At 38.8% G+C, this 20,513-nt stretch overlaps 1 protein-coding gene across 1 annotated transcript; it reads left to right on the plus strand.

The window, feature by feature from the left end:
* The first annotated feature begins 1,869 nt into the window (after nt 1-1,869).
* On the plus strand, nt 1,870-5,569 carry LOC124258651 (ninjurin-2-like). Its single transcript, XM_046692726.1, has 2 exons — nt 1,870-2,167; nt 3,798-5,569. The coding sequence occupies exons 1-2, from the start codon at nt 2,126-2,128 to the stop codon at nt 4,164-4,166; spliced, it is 411 nt and encodes a 136-aa protein (XP_046548682.1). The 5' UTR covers nt 1,870-2,125; the 3' UTR covers nt 4,167-5,569.
* Nucleotides 5,570-20,513: the final 14,944 nt, after the last annotated feature.

Raw genomic sequence — 20,513 nt, forward strand, 5'->3', positions numbered from 1 at the left:
TTGGTGTCCGCTTTGTGGATCATTTTACCATTTAGCGTGTCAGAATTATACTTCTGAGATCTCGTGTAATTTCAAAAAATGCTACCAAAGTTAACAAAGAATGAAACTACGGGTTACATGTCACGGTAATAGCAATACATGTTTCAACAGATTAGCCAAGCCCTGTCAGAAACATTGGATTTCCTATCCTTCTATTACTTTCAAGAGGACAAACTTTGGGTTGGATCAGTGAAATGAAATTGGCAATGGAAGTTTCATCATTTACCTGTGTTATTTGCATGGTTTATGGGCTAAAGTGAGTTGAATAATGACATTTACTTTGTCAAATTAAATATGCCCATATTGCTATGTGTACAACTTTGATTGTCTTGAGGGCGACTAAATGGATCGGGTCGTCAATCATTCAATGGTTTACATTGTGTATACGCTATTATTGTTGATGCTTGGAATATCGCAGAGCGTGGCGTTCATCAGCGAACAATACACCATGCTTCGTAATGGTGCTCATAATATCACCCATTGCTGTGCCTTGTTCCGACACATTGCTGGAATATTGTGCTTTATCATCCAAAACTGTTCCACTGGAGATATTACTTGTGTGAAATCAAACGTTTTGACAGTAGATTTTGTACAATGCCCTGACAATGCTATGACGTCATGAACCTGATGACGTTACAATGCTATGACATCGCTGCACTGCAAGTCTAATGGCAGTGCCGTGTTCGGAGATGTACATTTTTCATTGAAAACTGATGAAAAGTGATTTTGGATGATAAAGAGAATTTCACCCTCGTGTCTTCTGATGTCAAATATATCAACATCCGTTGATAAAAGTAAAAATATTGCATTTTGTAACTTTATCAACTCGTGGTAATGTAATTGTAGACACTTGGGTGAGGTTCAGAAAATGTATTTAGAAAATTGCAAGGAGATTTAGCAATGTGCAGCTGTGAAGATGCGGATTAGAACTGGTCTTCAGCAACCCATGTTAGGCGTCAGAGGCGATCGGGGGCTCAGGCTGGCTGACTTGGTGGATGTATGTCACCGTATAACCAAAGTACAGATCGATGCTCATGCTGTGGATCACTGGATTGTCTGGTCCAGATTCGATTATTTAACTTGAGTTAAACAAAACATTTTTTTATTTATTTACCACCGCACTTAGCAAATTCCAGCTATATGCTGGAAAACAAATTAAGTAAACAAACAAACAAATTGCAGAGGAGGATGACTGGCGATTCAGATCATAGCGGAATTTCACGTTCAGATCCAGCAGCAACAGACGAAACAACAATGTAACGTTTTGTTAAACATAACAAAGTTGCGTTACGTAAGGCATTTCAAATGGCTGCGACCTTAATGTTATAAGTCGATTGAGAGACATTCACGTCCTTCTAACGGCACATCAGACTGCCTTCCGACCCTGTTACCAATGTGTTGCCTATTTCACGATCCCTCAACTCGGATCAACATACAAGTGTTTTATTACTTTTTGTTTTAGTGTAACGTCCTTAAGGTGACGTTGTAAATATCACATCGAGTGAAAGCATGTCTTCGGTGGATGACGAAAACCAAAAATACCTGTCGGTCATCATGGTTACCTCACCATCAGCACAAGCATGGCACATGACAATGTATGACAAATATACACAACCACACAGCCACGATCGATGAAGACGACAACGCTTAACATGATAAGGGAGAAATTTATGACAACAATTTGTCCAGGAAGGGAACTGTTCATATAAATCACAGCTTCTGTGTTATCAGTAAGGTACTGACGGGTGTCACCTCGTCGGGTCTACCCCAGATTTACTGTTTTATCTCGCCCACTGTCGACAGGTTCGAGTTCAAACTTAACATTGCATGTAATGTGTAATTTTAGCAGGCTTGTATTTAGCGACAGGCTGTAACAATCTGTGATATCAGCTCGTAAGATCGGGAGTGTATCTGTAAAATGTCGCCTTATTGATCTGAAAAGGGTTTCTCTCGTGTGATTCCACAACTCGGTTAAATGCGAGGAATTTTTGAGCCTCTGAGAATAATTCAAAGTCAAGAAATCAGTTGAAGAGGTTCACTTTGGAAGAAAACCCGTCCGGAATTTAGATATTCTTATGATTTCATAATGGCGACAGTCGGAGCACAGGATATGCAGGGCAATCAGAAGGTATGTCAACGTTCGGGAACTCCGGGATTCTCTGTAATACCTGAACAGGCATTCAGTGTCAGCATAACTTTAGACATGTTTCATTTGACCAAAACTAACTCGAGAGATTAGACTGTCTTGACATGAGACGGATGTGATTTGTAAAACTAGTCATGTTATAGCAATAACGTATACTGGTATACCAAACTGGCATGCGAATATTTGGTTGATAGGTTATAGTTATATATTTTCTGTGATATCTGAAGTTAAGGATATGATCGGTGTCCACATTCCTACTTTGAACATAACATATGTAGTAATGTGCATTTTAGTACCATAACATAGACAGTAATGTACTTCGTCAAAGATAACATCTGGGGACATGGCATTTAGGCACCAATTCGGTACCGTCCTTGTTGATTTGTTTCTTTACGCGTATTTGATCGACCTGTTAAAATCAAACCAAGGTAACAGATGTCGAATAGTCAACCAGTTCCCTCTCGTCTTCTACAGACACTTATGTCAGCCTGAGTTGTTGTTGATAGGTCTAAATGTGAAACATGGGTGCTACATTTCTACAAGAGACGACTAACGGGATCGGGTGGTCAGGCTGTCTGACTTATAGTAGACACATGTCATCGCATGTTGTTCCAATTTCGTGAACAGCGGTAACGAGGAGCGTTGCGACCTGTAATATGCAATTGTCTAAGACGATACTTTATATGCATGTACAGTTTTGTCGATGTAAAAAGCGGTCTCCCAAACAGCTGTAAGATAGATACATAAAGGATCCATACAATGGTTTCCCTACTGTAGGACGTACACAAAATTACTTATTTAAGATCATAAGGATGAACTTGGATTCGAACCCACGAACATTGAATCCCTTGCACCATGAATGAAAGCTGTTTGGGCCTCTGTCCAATATTTTTTAAATTATATTACTTTGAAGTGAACAGATATCGTGACTACTAAGCTGGGTTACATTGGTTTTCAAATCTCAAATAATTTGTTGTGGCTTTCGTGAATTGGCTGCCTCTGTATGTGCATTGTACTTGAGGGTATCACCACTGAATGTCAGAGTTGCCTGCATGTGTTGAAGCAGGGGTATAACATACCGTGGTTGGTGTGTATCAGGGGCGTATCACACACATATTTACCTAGCTGTCCACGGTGATATATTTCCTTAACGGGTGGGTATATGACGCCAGTTTTCAGGTTGTAGTTCACGATTGTTCTGTTTACTATCTACTTGACAGTATCAAATCTGTGCTTAATTAACCTGGGTTGGGTGCTTGGATACACTGGAATATATATCAATGCAATATTCAGATCAACGCAAATCATACATTTTTAAACATTACGAAATGGGTAACGAAATGAATAGATTGACCCGTGAAGATCCGGGTTAGAATTGGTCTTCAGCAACTAACGAGATCGGGTGGTCAGGCTCGCTGGTTTGGTTGACACATGTCATCGTGTCCCAATTGCGAAGATCGATGCTCATGATGTTGATCACAGTATTGTCTAGCCCAACTCGATTATTTACAGACCGCCGCCATATAGCTGGAATATTGCTGGGTTCGGCGTTAAACAACAAACAAACACACTGTGCAAGCTGATGTCTACCACTAATTCACTGTCTCTTTAGATTGGTGATGTACCTCCCGGGTACACAAAGCGGGCTTACGCCACAAGGAAGACGGTCGCAGAAGGGCTCCTTGACTTCGCCCTTCTCATGGCTAACGCAACGCAGCTGAAAGCATTATTGGATCTACCTGAAGGAGACGCCCGTAACAGCTTCTTCTACACTACGCTGTCCTTGTTGGGGGTGTCCATCGCGCTGCAGATCATCACTGGCATCCTGATCTTCGTGCTGGGAACGATGGAGGTGAAGACTGAAGAGGAACAGAAGAAGGCCAACTCTTTGAACAATGCCTCAGTGGCCTTGATTATGTTCATTACCGTGGTCAATGTGTTTATTACGGCGTTTGGTATCAAATACACAACGCCAGTTTAAGTGACAAATCAGGAACAGCAAGGTAGCATGAGTTTTAATTTAAGTTTATATGTTTCAATATGGTATTCGAAGGATCGGTATCAGTAGTGCAGATGCGAATGTCACATCCAAAGGAAAGGCAAAAATTACAAACATTGTTATTTTCATAAAAACAACATTTATTGATCATCTTTAGCTTCGGATGAGTGTAAAGACCTATTAAAGCAAATCATTTTGAGTATTTACAATAACTGTATATGCTAACGTGTGTGTAAATAATATGCTAACAAGTGTATATATAATAGTCCTTGTTTTAAGCAGTTTAAAAGTGTGCATGTTCCGCTGAAAATTTTAAAAATTGGTGAAATAGTTGAAATGTATAAACAGCACACTCAATGACCCCCTTTCCCAGTGGCTGGTCCCAGTGGCTGGTCTCGGTGATTGGCAGATCAGAACTCGATACTACTCAAGACTATATACGTGGTATGCTGGGCTTAGCAGAGTAATATATTCGTTTCCATGGGAATTTGGACATATTTGTTAGACTTGTCATAATAATATTTTCTTTAAGAGCATTTTGAAAATACTTATTCTATTACAGAATGTACAGAAACGTTCACAGATAGGTAGTACATTTCATCTTCCTTTACCAATTGACAGTTCTTTTGAAATTGCTAATTTTAACAGTTTCACGTACTTGATAACATACACAGTTACACTTCATCCTAATATGTTTACAGAATTCTGCTTGTTTTTGTAACTGCGTGGCCAGACCTATCCGGGTCACGACAGGCATAAAAAGTGTAATGTGTTTATAGGGGAATATTACAGGTAACATGAGTGAGTGAGTGAGTGAGTGAAAGTATAGTGTTACGCCGCTTTTAGCAATAACCCAGCAATAGAAATGGGCTTCACACATTGTACCCATGTGGGAAATCGAACCCGGGTCTTCGGCATGACGCGCGGACCCTTAACCATTAGGCTACCCCTCTGCGCCTCAGGTAATATGAAGTAAGTATAGTATATGGTCATACAACCTTGCATCCATATAACCGTATTCCTTTCACTGTACACCATGCTCGTGAGTTTCTTCAAAGTGGTAAACTTGTGTGAATTGCATCTAACCTGCAATCTAACTCACTCACTCACTCACTGTTCAGTGTATGGACGTCCTTGCTTTGAGTTTCTCCAACCTCAACCAGCAAGAGTCACAAAAATTATTTTTTACTATTTGTGTTGTTTCTGTAAAACATCCGTGAAATTGGAAAAAAACCTTGGTAATAATCCTTAATTTCTTTTGTACCACATCATTGTCCAAAGCGGCGAGGTTTATTGAGATAAATAAACAGTTTATAATTTCTCGTCGGAATGAAATTCAGGACGGACCGGAGATGGGGAAACACAGAACAAAATACCGACAGCCTGAAAGAAAGAACAACAGAGTTCCCTTAATGTACTCAAACGTACTGGGTAAAGTGTATAACTTCCCTCCACTAAGTATACTGTCATAATCGTTTAGAATCACGCTTCATTGGACATGTATGTGAATTCATATAACTGAAATGAGTTTAAACGCCAGCAACCTATGATTGTTGGTTCGAATCCGATTTTGACACAATCACATTCCTAAGTTTGTTAGCACCATGCAGGTGACCGTTACTTCACCACAGTGGTAAGACAAGACCTGTCTCACCTGTTGGGCTCTCCTACCTCATACAGATAACACGCTGTGATATGTAGGTGGCGTTAAACCCAACTCCCTCCCTCACTCCATATCAAACAGATAAACAGCATCAAACCAAGTTCACTCACTCACTTGTACCCATGTCCCCATTTAACGGGAACATTGGAAGCAGAGGATAATGAAAATGTAAAATATCTACCTACTGTGGTAAACAGTTTAAATCTAACAATATTCATTCATAAAACCTGACTAGTGTACTTTTATAGTTTGTATTTGTTATTATTTATGCTTTTCATTGCAAACAATATATGTGAATATACAGTATATACAAGTAATTGGCATATCACTTTCGTTATCTTATTCACATTTGTTTTGGTATATATGGGAATGACCTTATTGAATTGGTTTAGTTTGAAATTGCCTGATAATATTTTCTTTTTTATAAATTATCAATTGAATGAAGAAACTGTTCTTGTGCGTCATTTTGCAAACACATTTTACCCGACACTGAAAGTGTCTTGCTGCTGGCAATGGCAGTAACACATGACGATATGGATTCATCCAGATGGGAAGGACGGGGTCCACGAGAGAGTGTAATGGTCTTTATAAAGAATAGTGACGACACTTTTCCACATCCATAAGAGCTCAAAAAAGCATATTGTACAGGTCGGACTATATCGTGAGGATGTGTTTATAAATCACTATCAAATAGTGATGATACCAGATGTTCACGAAACGTTGAACGTATCTGCCCCACCGGCGACAAGCGTCATAAACACATGCAAAGGTTTGTCAATTTTTCACAATGATGTGTGAGAGTCCGTGCGTTGCATTGTGTGCACACATATGATCCTCTATAAGAAACAAGTGAATCTTTTTCCAACGATGAGAATAACACTGGTTCAGACACATATTTACATCCTGGCACAAGAACATATTCAGCTCTGGATCTACCAGTTACAGTCTCAAACCTACTGAATTTGAATGGTTAATCCACGACGACCTGTGTGGGAGTGACCATTATCCTAAAATGCTAAAAACCGTGAACCCATATGATGTTTCCCCTCTTCAAGATGAAATTGTATAAAAGCTAATTGGGCTTTATATGAAACACGGACTTAACAGACTTGAACCCGATTTTTTTCCCAAGACGTTTTTCCTGATGAACTAAATAACATTGCTAATGAGTTAACCCCTAGGTCTTCCTCAACTTCACTCATGCGAACACCATGCTTCCACGATGACTGCACATAAGCTAAGCGGGCAAGGGAAAGGCTGAGCATTATTTTAGTCGCAATCCTAAAAAAAACTAAATTTAAAATGTTAAAGTACTGCGTACTTTTAAACAAAGTAAACTCCAATCTTGGCGAACTTATGCATCCAAAATCAATTCTTCATAGCTACTGGAATATGAAGGTCTGGAATATGAAGGTCTGGAATATGAAGGTCTGGAATATGATCCAGAAAATCAAAGGTAAGGGATCTAAATCTAGCATTCACCATCCTACGGACGCAGACCTGTTCTTAACTAATGAAACTGATATTGCTAATACACTTTGACCAAACATTCTTCCTCATCTAATTGTGTACCTCAATTCAAAACGTATAAAAACCAGCAAGAAAAGAATACTATTAATTTGAATTCAGATTTCGATGAAATATTTTCTATTCATGAGCTCACGATATTTACTACATACATCATAATCTCCTAAAGGGAGTCTTACCAGAATCATGTTTATGGAGAACATTTTGATATTTTTTTATGTCATTTCGACGTCGAGAAAATTTCTTTTTTCGTGGCGTGATGCTATAATTGTCCCAATACCTGAACCTGGACGTGATCACACCGATCCTTCGAATTATTGACCAATATTATTCACAAGCTGCGTTTGCAAAAGTAATTGATCAGTAATTGATTACTTTGGCACATGGGAACCAACAAGGTACATATAATTATGTGTGTGTGTGTGTGTGTGTGTGTGAGTGTGTATGTGTGTGTGTGTGTGTGTATATGTGTGTATATATGTGTGTGTGTGTGTGTGTGTGTGTGTGTGTGTGTGTGTGTGTGTGTGTGTCAAACCTATATATGCCCATATACAGAAGTCCATTGACCATTTAGTTCGTTTAAAATCATTTGTCTAAAATGACATGATTCTTAAACAACATACACTGTCTGTCTTTTTCGATTTAGAAAAAAACCCATACGACACTACGATAAGGAAAAATGTGATTTTAAACGATTTACACGTTTTGGGATCCCGAGGGCCTTTGCTTCACTTTTTTAAATGACAGGCAATTTCAAGTTTGGGTGGTTCAAACCGGTCTTTATCATTATAATCAGGCTCAAGGTGTCCCACAAACCAGAACATCGTCTGTCACATTATTTACCTGAATAGTTTATCAAAGATTAAGATTAATAGTTTATCAAAGGTGTTAAACGATACAATTATATTATTTAATGTTCATGCTACTGGTGAATACGACATCGGGTTTGTTTTTCTTTGGCCCATCGAGTAACACGATGGCTGATTCTAACGCTGCACAAATCTGTGACATCACTTCTCATTCCCTACACAGACTATAAGCCAATCATTAGGAGTTACATTCAGGATCTAATGCAAATTAAGTGGGACAGACAAGTAGGTCTAAACATGTTACATCAAATCAAACTATCGGTTACAACTACTTGGGTTGTGAGTCCTGAATTGAAGAGGTCATTTTAAACGATGCCGTATTGGCCATTCTCAATACACTCAATGAATATATATTGAAAGGTAAACATCCTTCATTCTGTATGCCTTGTGTTGTAAGAATTACAGTCAAACATGCCCGGCTGAATATATGTTATCTTAATTCATGGCGAGATTTGTCGACAATGGCTATCTAAGGGATGATGTACATCCAGCAGGCTTTATGGAAACAGCGAAAGTAATGTAAGTCCTCATTGTCTCTAGTACGATGATATACCTCCATTTGCTGGCGATCAATAACCCGTTTTTATAATGTGTAATGCACTGAAATATTGTTTCATGGTCTCTTGCTAGTTTTAAACATAAATCTATAATATTTTAGTTATTTAACTGTACTTTGGACGCCAAAATGTTTATCCTTTAAGTTTGTTTTGGTTTTTGTTTATAGCTTTCATAGTCACAATATGTCTGAAATAATGTTAATGTGACTTTAATTTTAACGCACTCACTCCAAAGACTCGTTTAATTTGCTAGAAATACCCATGTTCAATATAAATATTTTATATATCATTATTCATCGTATTGTTCACTGTGCCTTCTTCAATATCGTCAAATAACAACCTGAATGTTTAATATAGTTTTTTCATTGCATATTTTGCTATCCTTTTGGAAAACCAAACAGATCTCGCGTATTATTTTGAGTTCGAGTTTGTTTAAATATAAGCCAATATCGATATCACAATCCAAAATGACGTAATATTTATTCACACACATTGAACATTGGAAGCCAAACAATCCAAAGAAACAAATCATCAACCGGAAAAGTGCAATCACACTCATATGTATCGAAAAAGGCCGCTAATACCTTTTGTCGTAAGGAAAGTCTAACTAAAACAACCTCAGGGTCTCATGCCGTGTAGATAAATATCCTTTTATTTTTTTCCTAGATATAACACAAGGTTGACAAATGTACGCCTCGCTCCTTCCATAGCAAGCTTAACGTGTTGCGGTTTTGCAGACTTGCAGTGTATTTAGCGATCACATTTTAACATCTTTACAAGTCGTCGCGTCGCGTGATACAATATGGTTTTCATGTTTAGTCTCTCTTTACTCATGTGTTTATCGGGATTTCTCCAATAGTCTAAACAAAGCGGCTGTGTACATGCACTTGTTGATTCAGTTTGCAGCGAAAAGTAAATATTTTACCATCAGCAGTTGTCTCCCTTTGAATGACGAAAATAACTTGGTTGCTGATTTAATAAATTTGTAGTTGTATAGGTTGAAGAGAGCGATGCTTAATCACTAAACTATCATGGTTTGGGGTTTATTCCTCGTGGTCCGGTCACTATTATCACTTAAACTTGCAATGGCTCCAGAACGAAACGTAGAAATGGGCACCTCCAACAGGAGAAAGTCGAATACAGTAAGTAAACTATTCTGTAACAGCAATAGCCTCATCGTTGTTTTGGCACGACTGTTCATGTATATGCATACAGGTTACAGGCTGTTTCATTGTAATATAACGGGTTATATTATCCAAAACAATTATAATAATGGGAATTCAATAGTTACTTGACAGATTTCAACTTTAATCAACATCAAGCTTACTTAATGTAGCATACGTTAAGATAAAAATGTTTTTGGCACAATCTCATTAATGTTAAAACGGTTACCTGGCCCGAGGCTTATCACCTGTGATCTAACGACATCTACCTGTCACTATATTATGAGTGTCTGTATTCATGCTTAAAGATTATCAAATTTCTTCTGTGAGATTAATTTTGCTCGGTTTCATATTCCACGATTTGTGCGACCTTAATGTTACTTTCACTTTGTTTGTAGGTGTCGAACCACGTGTCACTCAGTCTGAAATGATTCTAATGTAGATAAACATGACAGTAAACACTTAAATAAGTTTGGGAAAACAAATAAAGGACTTGGGTAATAGGGATTTATTTAAGAGAAGCTTTGTTTCATTAACACTCACAAACAAATATTGTTTGTAAAATAGTGATGCTGCATTTGCAAATGTTCTTGTGTCATATGTGAAATGACTCTACACTTCCGTGTGTTTCGCTTGTACTGTCCATTTATATAAGTAAGAGTATATATAATCATTCATATCGTCGCTATAACCAGTCTGTTGTATTCAACTGTATTGTGAACATGAGTGTGTGAATGTGAATCGCGGGGTTGGGGGTGTCCGTCTTCACCACACATATGGTGCAAGTCAAAATAAGGAATTGAATCAAACTTCAATGATACCTCAAATCGTCTTCATCTATTCTACCATAAGACATTGTAAGGTTTATTGACGGTTTTAATAGTGCAACCTGGACCAAACGATGAGGCATACAACTTTATGGATAACAACTTCTTGTTTATTGCATAGAGCGTTTCGGTATGCATGCTTCATCACTGACTCACCAACTTCTAGCACGCCGATCAAACAGCTTGATCAAACGGCATATGAACAAAAGTCGAATGACGCGATTTGAAGTCATGATCGAAAGAGCATGCTCGTCTGTATCTGAACCGTTGTGAAAGACACAATAGGTGGGAGCTGCAGGAAGAGTACACATCAAGTGACTGTTGGAAAGATGAGTCCTTCCACTTGTTAAAGTGTTGTAGTGATAGACTTGTCACTCAGAACCGTTATACATAACGGCATATATGCAACAAATGAGGCGGCCTCGCTGGTCCTCTGTATTTATGATACAGACAGGTAAATCAGTGGAAGGGGACTGATGATTATCGATCCGTATAAGATCATCTATATACCATAAGCTTACTTTCATTGAGCTTTGTCTATCCTGGCAGAAATTCTGATAGCCATGCATGAAGAAACAGATCATCACGAACGATAGCACAGTAGATGCCCATGGGGTTGCTTACTACTTGCTTAAATATCTTAAAGTTTGAAATATATGTTTTCAATCAGGACCTCAAGCATTTTCCATATAATAACTGTATAACCAAAAAGCAGACTTAATGTACAACCACAGGTTACATTGATTGCGGTAACTATGGGCATCTTCTATATTCCCGGACGTTCATTGTAACACCAGAAACGGGTTCGATTCCCTGTGTTAGACCAACCGACTAAATGACTTTTGATTATGTGAAAATATATGTAAACGAAATAAAAAAAAGTTAGGTAAGTATTCCAAACGTGTAATCTATAATATGGGTAAAGTTGGCCCAATGACTGGGTTCAGTCCCCAAAGTGGATATAAGATGTGAATGCATTGCAGCTTTGTGTCAGATGCCGTATGTCTGAGATCTGGCTCAAAGTCGAGTTGAATAGAGTTATCGCTTTTTTGAGACAGAAACACAGTCTCAGGTAATTCTAATATTTTCGGAAGAAATGTATTTGGTTCAATTCCCCAAATGGATACAGTTTGTGAAACCACCACTTTGTGTCGCTATGATCCGTGATGTTACTCAGAGTTCTGTGAAAAGCTAAGCTATCTGTACGCCCAGCTCCTAATGTTCTTGTTTCAGAAAACAGTTGAATGAGTAATCACTTTGATTTGTTTCTCGTTAATCAAGCTTTTGTTTTGAACTGTATGCCTAATGATAACAACACAAAGCCATGTACATCATGTTGTACATTAAAGTTCAGATCAACCCCTTGGGTACCATTACTCACTGGGTTACCGTTACCATCGGAGGGGAGAATACACATTTTCCTGGTATCATCATTATTTCAAAATAATTCATGAAGATATAAACATACATTGCATGCTGATAATATAGAAACATACACGTGGTGTCTCGCGTTATAAATACATCTATAAGTCGATACATCAAATATCACACTGGGCATATGAAGCAAAGATCATGTGCGTGTTCTTTCAGGATCACTTGGCGTCATCACTATATGAAGGTCATTCCTAAACTCACATGTACTACACGGCCGGAATCGTACTATGTCTGTTTTAGCGAATATTTCTCATGACCGTAGAATGTTTTTTGCCAACTATTGTTTGAGAAACACGAGTGTTGTAGTTATGAACCCCAATTGTCTGCCTCGTATCATGCTGACAGATTATCAGATTTACTGAACTCATTATGGCTGAAGGGGCAGTGGGGTAGCGTAGTGGTTAAAGCGTTCGTTGGTCACGCCGAAGACCCGGGTTCGATTCCCCACATGGGTACAATATGTGGAGCCCATTTCTGGTATCCCCCGCCGTGATATAGCTGGAATATTGCTAAAAGCGGCGTAAAACTAAACTCACTCACTCACTCATTATGGCTGACATTATAAATATTTCTTAAAACAAAACAAAATCAAATGATATACGCCCAAAAAGTACATTTATGGAATATATGATGTCTGAAACTGAGCGACTTATCCACGCACTACGTTGACTTCAACAATTTCTTTCCACGTTGACATCGACAATTTCTTTCCAAGTTGACATGGACAATTTCTTTCCAAGTTGACGTAAAACAATTTCTTTCCACCATCAAACATTTCTGCTTCATGTGCCATAAGATAAAATACATGTTTGACAAGGACGCCGGGAAAGCCCGCTCGTTGTTTTACACCATCGTGAACCGACTGTTTGTAAATATGACATCACCAGCGTTTTTACCCTCCCTGCGTTCCACTGCAAATACACGAGGCCTTCTCTCTGGAGCTTGAGGTATTGATTCTGTTGCTTCGCTATACTCCGTCTTCTGTATCATGTGTCACTTGATGACAAGAATGTTGTATTGTTGGCTAACATCAGCCTGGGAATCTTGTAGGAATCGTGAACATTCAGCCACAAACAGTGTTGAAGAAAATCGAAATCACGCGGAGAAAAACCCAGAAGGTTTGTTCCAGCGACCTCGTTATACAGATGTTGATAAGACTTTGTACGGGTTTTTTTGTTGTAAAACATGGAGTAAAATAGTGGAAGTGAGGAATGGCAAACGGAGATGTTGGAAAGGTTCCGGTGCTTTTTATAGTTCCCTCAAAAAACATACTACCGGCGCTTAGCATGGACATTTCATTGCAAATTGCAAAGGATGGAAATTTATACTTAAAGAAACGGCTACCTTTGACGTGAGCAAAGAATATATCTCATGCACTGCGTAAACATATATGCATTCATCCATACAGTTTAGCTCGCTCAGACGCGTACACACACACATAGATGTTCATGATGTCAATCACATGTTTATGTTACTTCGAATTTCAATATACTGCAATATAAGTTCACAATAGCACAGAGACTGCTCTTGTGCGAGTCCAAAATGATATTTTGCAATCCATAGACAAAGGAGGAGCAGCGATTCTTGTGTTGCTTGACCTTTCCGTGGCATTTGACACTATCGACCCGTCAGCTCTAATGGAGCCATTGAAGCACAGTTTAGGTATAACTTCAAGTGCATATTCCTGGCTGCAATCGTGTCTCACAGGAAGATATCAAGCAGTAAAGATCAATTATCTGTCTTTCACAAAAAGTGCAACTCAAATACGGCGTCCCTCAAGGTTCTGTTTCTCGGACCCCTGTTATTTTCAATATACACCTCACCTCTGGGTGATATTGCTAGAGCCCATGAGTTATCTGCCCATTTCTACGCAGATGATACACAGTTATATTTGGCATTCAAACCAAGAGAAGAAATGTTAACTAAGAGAACCCTTGCTTGTATAACTGACTGTTTTGATGACATTAACACTTGGATGGCTTGCAACTTCTTGAAGCTGAATAGAGACAAGACTGATCTACTGGTGATAAGTGCAGAATCAGTACAACACCAACTCTGTCTCCCAACCCTGAATATTGGAGGATGTCCCATCAAGCCAAGTAAAGAAGTGAGGAATTTTGGAGTTATGTTTGATTCAACCCTCAGCTATGAGTCCCATATCAACAAAGTCTACCAGAAAGCTTACCTCAGTATCAGAAATATCAGCCAGATCAGGAAATACATCGATAACAAACCTGCAGCAACATAAGTCAAGTCCTGTGTCTTATCACACCTGGACTATTGTAACGCTCTTCTGTTTGGTCTCCCTAAACGTCTCATCAACAAGCTACAGCTTGCTCAAAATTCAGCCGCAAGACTCATTACAAGGACAAGAAAATTTGATAACATAAGTCCAATTCTCCGCAAACTCCATTGGTTGCCTGTATCCAGTAGGATTCAGTACAAGATCCTCCTCCTTGTGTTTAAAGCAACGCATGGTCTTGCACCACAGTATTTGCAAAGTCTCATAACCAGCTACAGACCATCAAGAACTCTTCGTTCGGGTGATCAGAATCTGCTCTGTGTGCCATCATCTCGCAAATCATGGTATGGAGATAGGGCCTTTGCAGCAGCTGCACCTAATCTATGGAACAGCCTCCCCACTGACATTAGAAACATTCAAGATGTTGCCACTTTCTAGAAACATCTCAAGACATATATGTTCACGAGAGATGTGTTTGAATAGACTCCAGTCAATGCAGAACTCCTAGAAGCGCTTTTGAGCCGTGATCACTGGATACTAGCACTATATAAATCCAAAGTTATTATTATTATTATTATTATTATTATTACAATTCATGACTATTTGATTGTAATTCGTAAGAGTATGCTTATGATGGTGTGAATTGTATAATGGACTCCCTTTAGCAGTGATTCCTTGGTATCATGGGAAAGGGTCTGTCACTTGTATTTACCATATGCATTAAAGCGATAAAACCATTTCCACACTGCAGAGCCCTTTGTACGAATCCCACTATGTCATGTTCACCGGTTTAAAGTTCCATAGGTCTTCAAGAACATCCAGTCCATGGCTGATACATCTTAATGTAAGCCTGCACGTGTAGTAGGGTGATTATATTGTTTGTTTTAACGCGTCCTCTGGCTCTTGAGGATTTTCAGTCAAACCCTCTTCAAATATTTGTGCTGTCACACACCTGGCCACTGTGAAATTGTTTTACATTGTGGCAGGTTCTGTGTGATGTATTCAGATGGTGATGTCTTCGTGTCTTCTCCACACTGACTGTGAACCAATAATTGTGGTACTATAGGGTAGCCTGGTGGTTAAAGCGTTCACTCATCAAGTTGTTTACCCAGTTCGATTTCCAACATGGGTACGATGTCTTAGGACCTGTTCTTGTTTCCCCTCTCGTGGTGTTCAAAGAATATTGCTAAAAAACTTCGTAAAATCTATCTACTCACACAGTCACTAATACTTGTACGTGATGTTGTATCGGTACAAACTGGCGTAAAGAGTAACTGGTTTATTGGCTATTGGTTGTATGCTAGTATCCATCCTTGTAGCACCTGGAAAGATGAGACGTCGCGATGTGGGTAAAATAATCTGAACGCAAGCTTGAAACTTAACTCAGCAAAAGAGATGACTTATATTAAACGTACAATGGCGATATATAACAGCCCATGCTCACAAAGCGAAAGGGTTGACAGGGGTTGATTAGTCGTCGATGATATAAACAGAGATCCATATTGATCGATTACAAAATGGCCGAATCAGCGTTGGTCCTATGTGACCGGTGGTTTATCCATTGGTCCTGTGTGACCAATGTTTTAAGCATTGATCGTATGTGACCGGTGGTTTAAGCACTGATCCTATGTGACCGATGGTTTAAGCGTTGATGCTCTGTGACCAATGGTTTAAGCACTGATCCGTCAGTAAGTGACAGATAAAAGGGTTTACAATCAGTGGTCAATAAAATAAGCCGTAATCTACTTTGACCAATCACTCTTGAATGTTCAACCTTTGTGAAACCCTGAAAGTATTTGCGTCTGTTTAGGGAATTTCAAAGATCTCCGAATGTATAAGCCTAGAAACGGAAAGGGGTCCATCTGTGGTTCGTCGGTTACGGTGGATTGAAATATTACCTAAAAGCTACAGTTGACAGTGGGATGAACCATATCCTTAGCCTTTGATCTTTCAGACAACATATTTGAGAACTATGTCCAACTTCTGTCGACTTACAGACGCCAGCGTGTAAAAAGTAGTTTCTCTTGATACTGCGTGGCGGAAAATATGAAGCTGATATCCCGTGACATTTTTATGCGGTATTTGGATGTACGCATTCACTCATATGCTTCGTTCTCCTTAAATGTTTAGATAGAGAAAAGCTAAGCATTGCAAAGAACAATCGGAACCAAATAAAAAAGGAAAGAGACGATGTTCGTTCAAATATAGATGGTATTAGTAGGATTGTGATATCATGATGAGACAAATTTGTGCTGACACAACATTACCTACAGATTCAAGAGGGAGGTGGCGTTAAGGATGGAGGCGAATCTTGGTATTCCTAAAGAAACTTATCACCTTGAAAATCGGGTTGTCTGTCATACATGTATATTAGATTGGGGTTTGGTTTGCTTTATGCAGTGATTCCATGTCATCGTGACAAGACAGATGACTAAGATGACCGGCAATATTTATTCATTATTTATTCCAGCAATAGATGGAATTGTAGATGATCGTACCAGAAATCGTATAAGCAGGTGGATGAGCATCGAGCAGTAGGCACACAATGGCATGTATCAATCTTGTCAGCGAGCTTGACCTCCCGAGCCGGACCCCATGTTTTCCTGAAGACCGATTCTAACCTGGATCTTCTATGGATTCTACACATAAAAATGGCTACGGTTGATCTGAAAATGATTATCATTTATCGAATATATCTGTTAAAAGATATATACTTATCGGCGATAGCAAAATGTGTGTGGAACTAGATTGACATGATCATATAGTTAGTCTAATTGTACGAAACTCACATGAAAAAGTCAATACAAGCCAATGCAATGGTTGACCTGTTGCATCTTGATACGAACAACACACCTTAGGTTTATACAACGAATACAATAAAGGATATATAACGCATATATCGATATGGGTTACAGAGCTTCGCTCCGTTCTTTTAAGGTAACGCCAAGCAGCTTTGCACCCTGACCATGAGCACTGCTGGGGTAATAAAAACAATAACGTTGGCCAATAAAAATAATTATTATTATATTAATTTCATATAGGTACCAATATGGTTATATTTATGCATCATATATGTATATAATGATATATGAAAATATACGTCACTCTACAATATAGCTGGCGGGCTGCTTATGGTACTAGAGGTTATAATTGTAGAAAGTCTAATGTTCAAATATATTTCGTATTTTTCCTAACATGGGGGAACAATCAAATGTATTGAAATAATGTAATAAAATAATAAAAATACACTACTTACTAGATGACAGCTTCTTTATATTGTTATGACGCGATGTTTCGGTATTGAATTTTATGCCGTTGTCAAGCAAGAAATTGATGACATGAGAGAGAGAGATAAATTCTATATTAAATCACATTTAACGTTTGTTTTCGGATTTTACGCTGTTTGAGTAGATAGTAATTTTAAACAAATATATTGAGTTATCTTAAGTGTCATGATGATGTTTTGAGTCAGTCAATGGATGTTCTGTTTATTAGGATTTAGCAGTCACAAGACATGATACCTTTTGATTAGCCTTTTTTTAAAGAAATAAAAAATAACGTTGATTATGATAACCGGTCAAAATATGTGTACACTTAAAGTTCTTTGAAAATTCTAGATCTTTTAAAAACTAATTTCAAATAATTTAGTGACTTTTGACATTAATATTTTTCTATAAACCATCAAATAGAGTAAGGTGTGTCAAATATAAACGATCCTATAGTTTATTTCTTATTTGTCTTTTATGTGTCTTTCCTATTGTTACAGTCTGGACAGGCGGTGTTAGCCTCCAAGACCTACACGACCCGGAAGACGGTCGCGCAAGGCATGCTGGACATTGCTTTGCTTCTTGCCAACGGTTCACAACTGAAGGCGCTGTTACAGACGCCAGACAGTCACCGCGACGTCCTGTACGTACCGCAGTTAGTGCTCATCGGGCTGTCGGTGACGTTGCAAATATGCGTCGGCGTCATCATCATCATCCTCGGCAATATGGAGGCGCGGTCAGGCGAGGCACAGAAACGGGCAACTGTGATGAACAATATCAGTGTGGCCATGATCCTCATCATCACCGTCATCAACGTCTTCATCTCAGCGTTCGGGATAAAGGTGTCTGGGCATGAGTTAGTGTACACGAACGTGCCGTCAGCGACGACTCAAGAGATGGACTTAGAGAGCATCTTTGGTCAGGTCACATCCGGGGCACAAATGATGGCTTAACGAACGCATTCACAACCAAACTAACTGTGCTGACGCAAAGGTTTTAGTACCAAAACTGTTGCAAGATTGGCGTTTTTTCAAATTGTCATCTTCACAGAATTGTCATCTTTATCAAATTATCAAGATATGTAGTCTAGATCAGTTGGTACCCCGGTCTTGTTTCTCGCCGTTCCATCGATGACACTGCAAGATATTTGGTTCTTCAGCTACAAATACGTTATGGGGACCTGTTTGTTTCGTAGGGCTAGTGATCTATGCGGCGCTGTACAGGTGTGTGTGAATGCCTGTTTCTATACATTAACTACCTTCATGTCCGTGTGTTTTATTTGTGGGTAGAGCCAGGCCAGTTAGTGGAAATCAAAATATTCTCTGATCTGCGATGCGAGTTTCGCATTATTAGCTATTACCACAGATGTATGTAAATACGCTTTGAATATCCATGAGGGAGTTTCGCGATATACTATTTGTTAAATTATTAATTATACCCAACCTATCACGTAACTTTTTAGTACCACTTTCACAAGGACAACAGTTAGAACATGGGCTCAAACATGTAACATTGCAAACTGATTGACCAGTGCTCGTAAGTTGTGAAGGAGGTGGGGACACTAGTGTGGGGTGGTGTGGTGGTTAAAAGCGTTCGCTCGTCGCACTGAAGACCCAGGTTCGATTCCTCACTTTTAAAGTAAAATGTGCGAATCCCATTCCCGAGGTACCTGGTTATTGCTCTAATCGCGGCAACACCATACTCACTCACCCTTACCTTGTATATATAACTGAAAGAAATATATCCTAATTTTTTGGGAATACGTTATGATTGTATATTTCTTGTACACTTCACATCTTGGCCAGGTCGTCATAGCAACGTGTTATTTCTTCCCTATTTATCTGTACAGTGTTTTCCTAAAAATGTTCAGTTCACAGCACAAATAGATATGATCAGGACGAATCGTTTTATTTTCTACTTATCGATTGGGTCCCCAGGGCGTATGTTTGAAAACTGAATCCTCGCCTATAATTCGCATGAATTCTGAAGATGAAGTGATTAGGGGTTAAATTTGAGCCTGAAATTAGTTCATATATTTATACTGGCTCATTTTATTCTCTAGGAATACACAACGCAGCAGAATATAATATATCCGCATGTTGTTCGTTGGATTGCTTGAGTACACACTGCATTGTATATAGGATCAATCCGGTGGGCGCCCCTTTGTGCAATTGTTATATTTCAGATTCGCGTGATGGTGTAAATACCAGCTTCGTTCAATTGCAGTTTTAAGTGTAAGCGCTTCTTGTTGGAGAGGTATTTACAATAGAACAGATCCAGCTGAAAGTAACGGAACACGTGTGATGTGCAAGAATATTAGCTCCAATGTCTGGCATTACCCGCTTTCCCATGTTAAGTCCGCCGGGGGAACGTTTTCCATATTTTCAACAAATGTGACACTAAGTGACAAAGTTTAACAAACAAATAGCTTCCCAGAATATTTCCATTCAGATTTTTTGAAGATCACCCTCCTTTTGCAATAGGCTCTGCTTGTTAGAAACGCAAATTGTTTCATGAAGTATTTCCATTCAATTTAATTATTTTAAATTCACGGGTCGCTTTCCATCTAAGACCTTCTCTGTGTAAAGCGTTTTCCCCCGCAACTGAACCCTTTAACTATTCTTTTAACAAGACAACATAAATAATCTCAACGATCAGAAATTCTTGTTAAACGCGTTGTGAATTCCCATAAATTTCCAATGCAAGAAGCCAATTATATGCTGTGAAGACCCAGACCCAAACCCACGCACTCCACCTCCTTTCTGTGTACCATACTTCAGT

The sequence above is a fragment of the Haliotis rubra genome, unplaced genomic scaffold (assembly GCF_003918875.1).
Source record: "Haliotis rubra isolate DU_JTF1 unplaced genomic scaffold, ASM391887v1 Scf7, whole genome shotgun sequence".
Classification (NCBI taxonomy): domain Eukaryota; kingdom Metazoa; phylum Mollusca; class Gastropoda; order Lepetellida; family Haliotidae; genus Haliotis; species Haliotis rubra.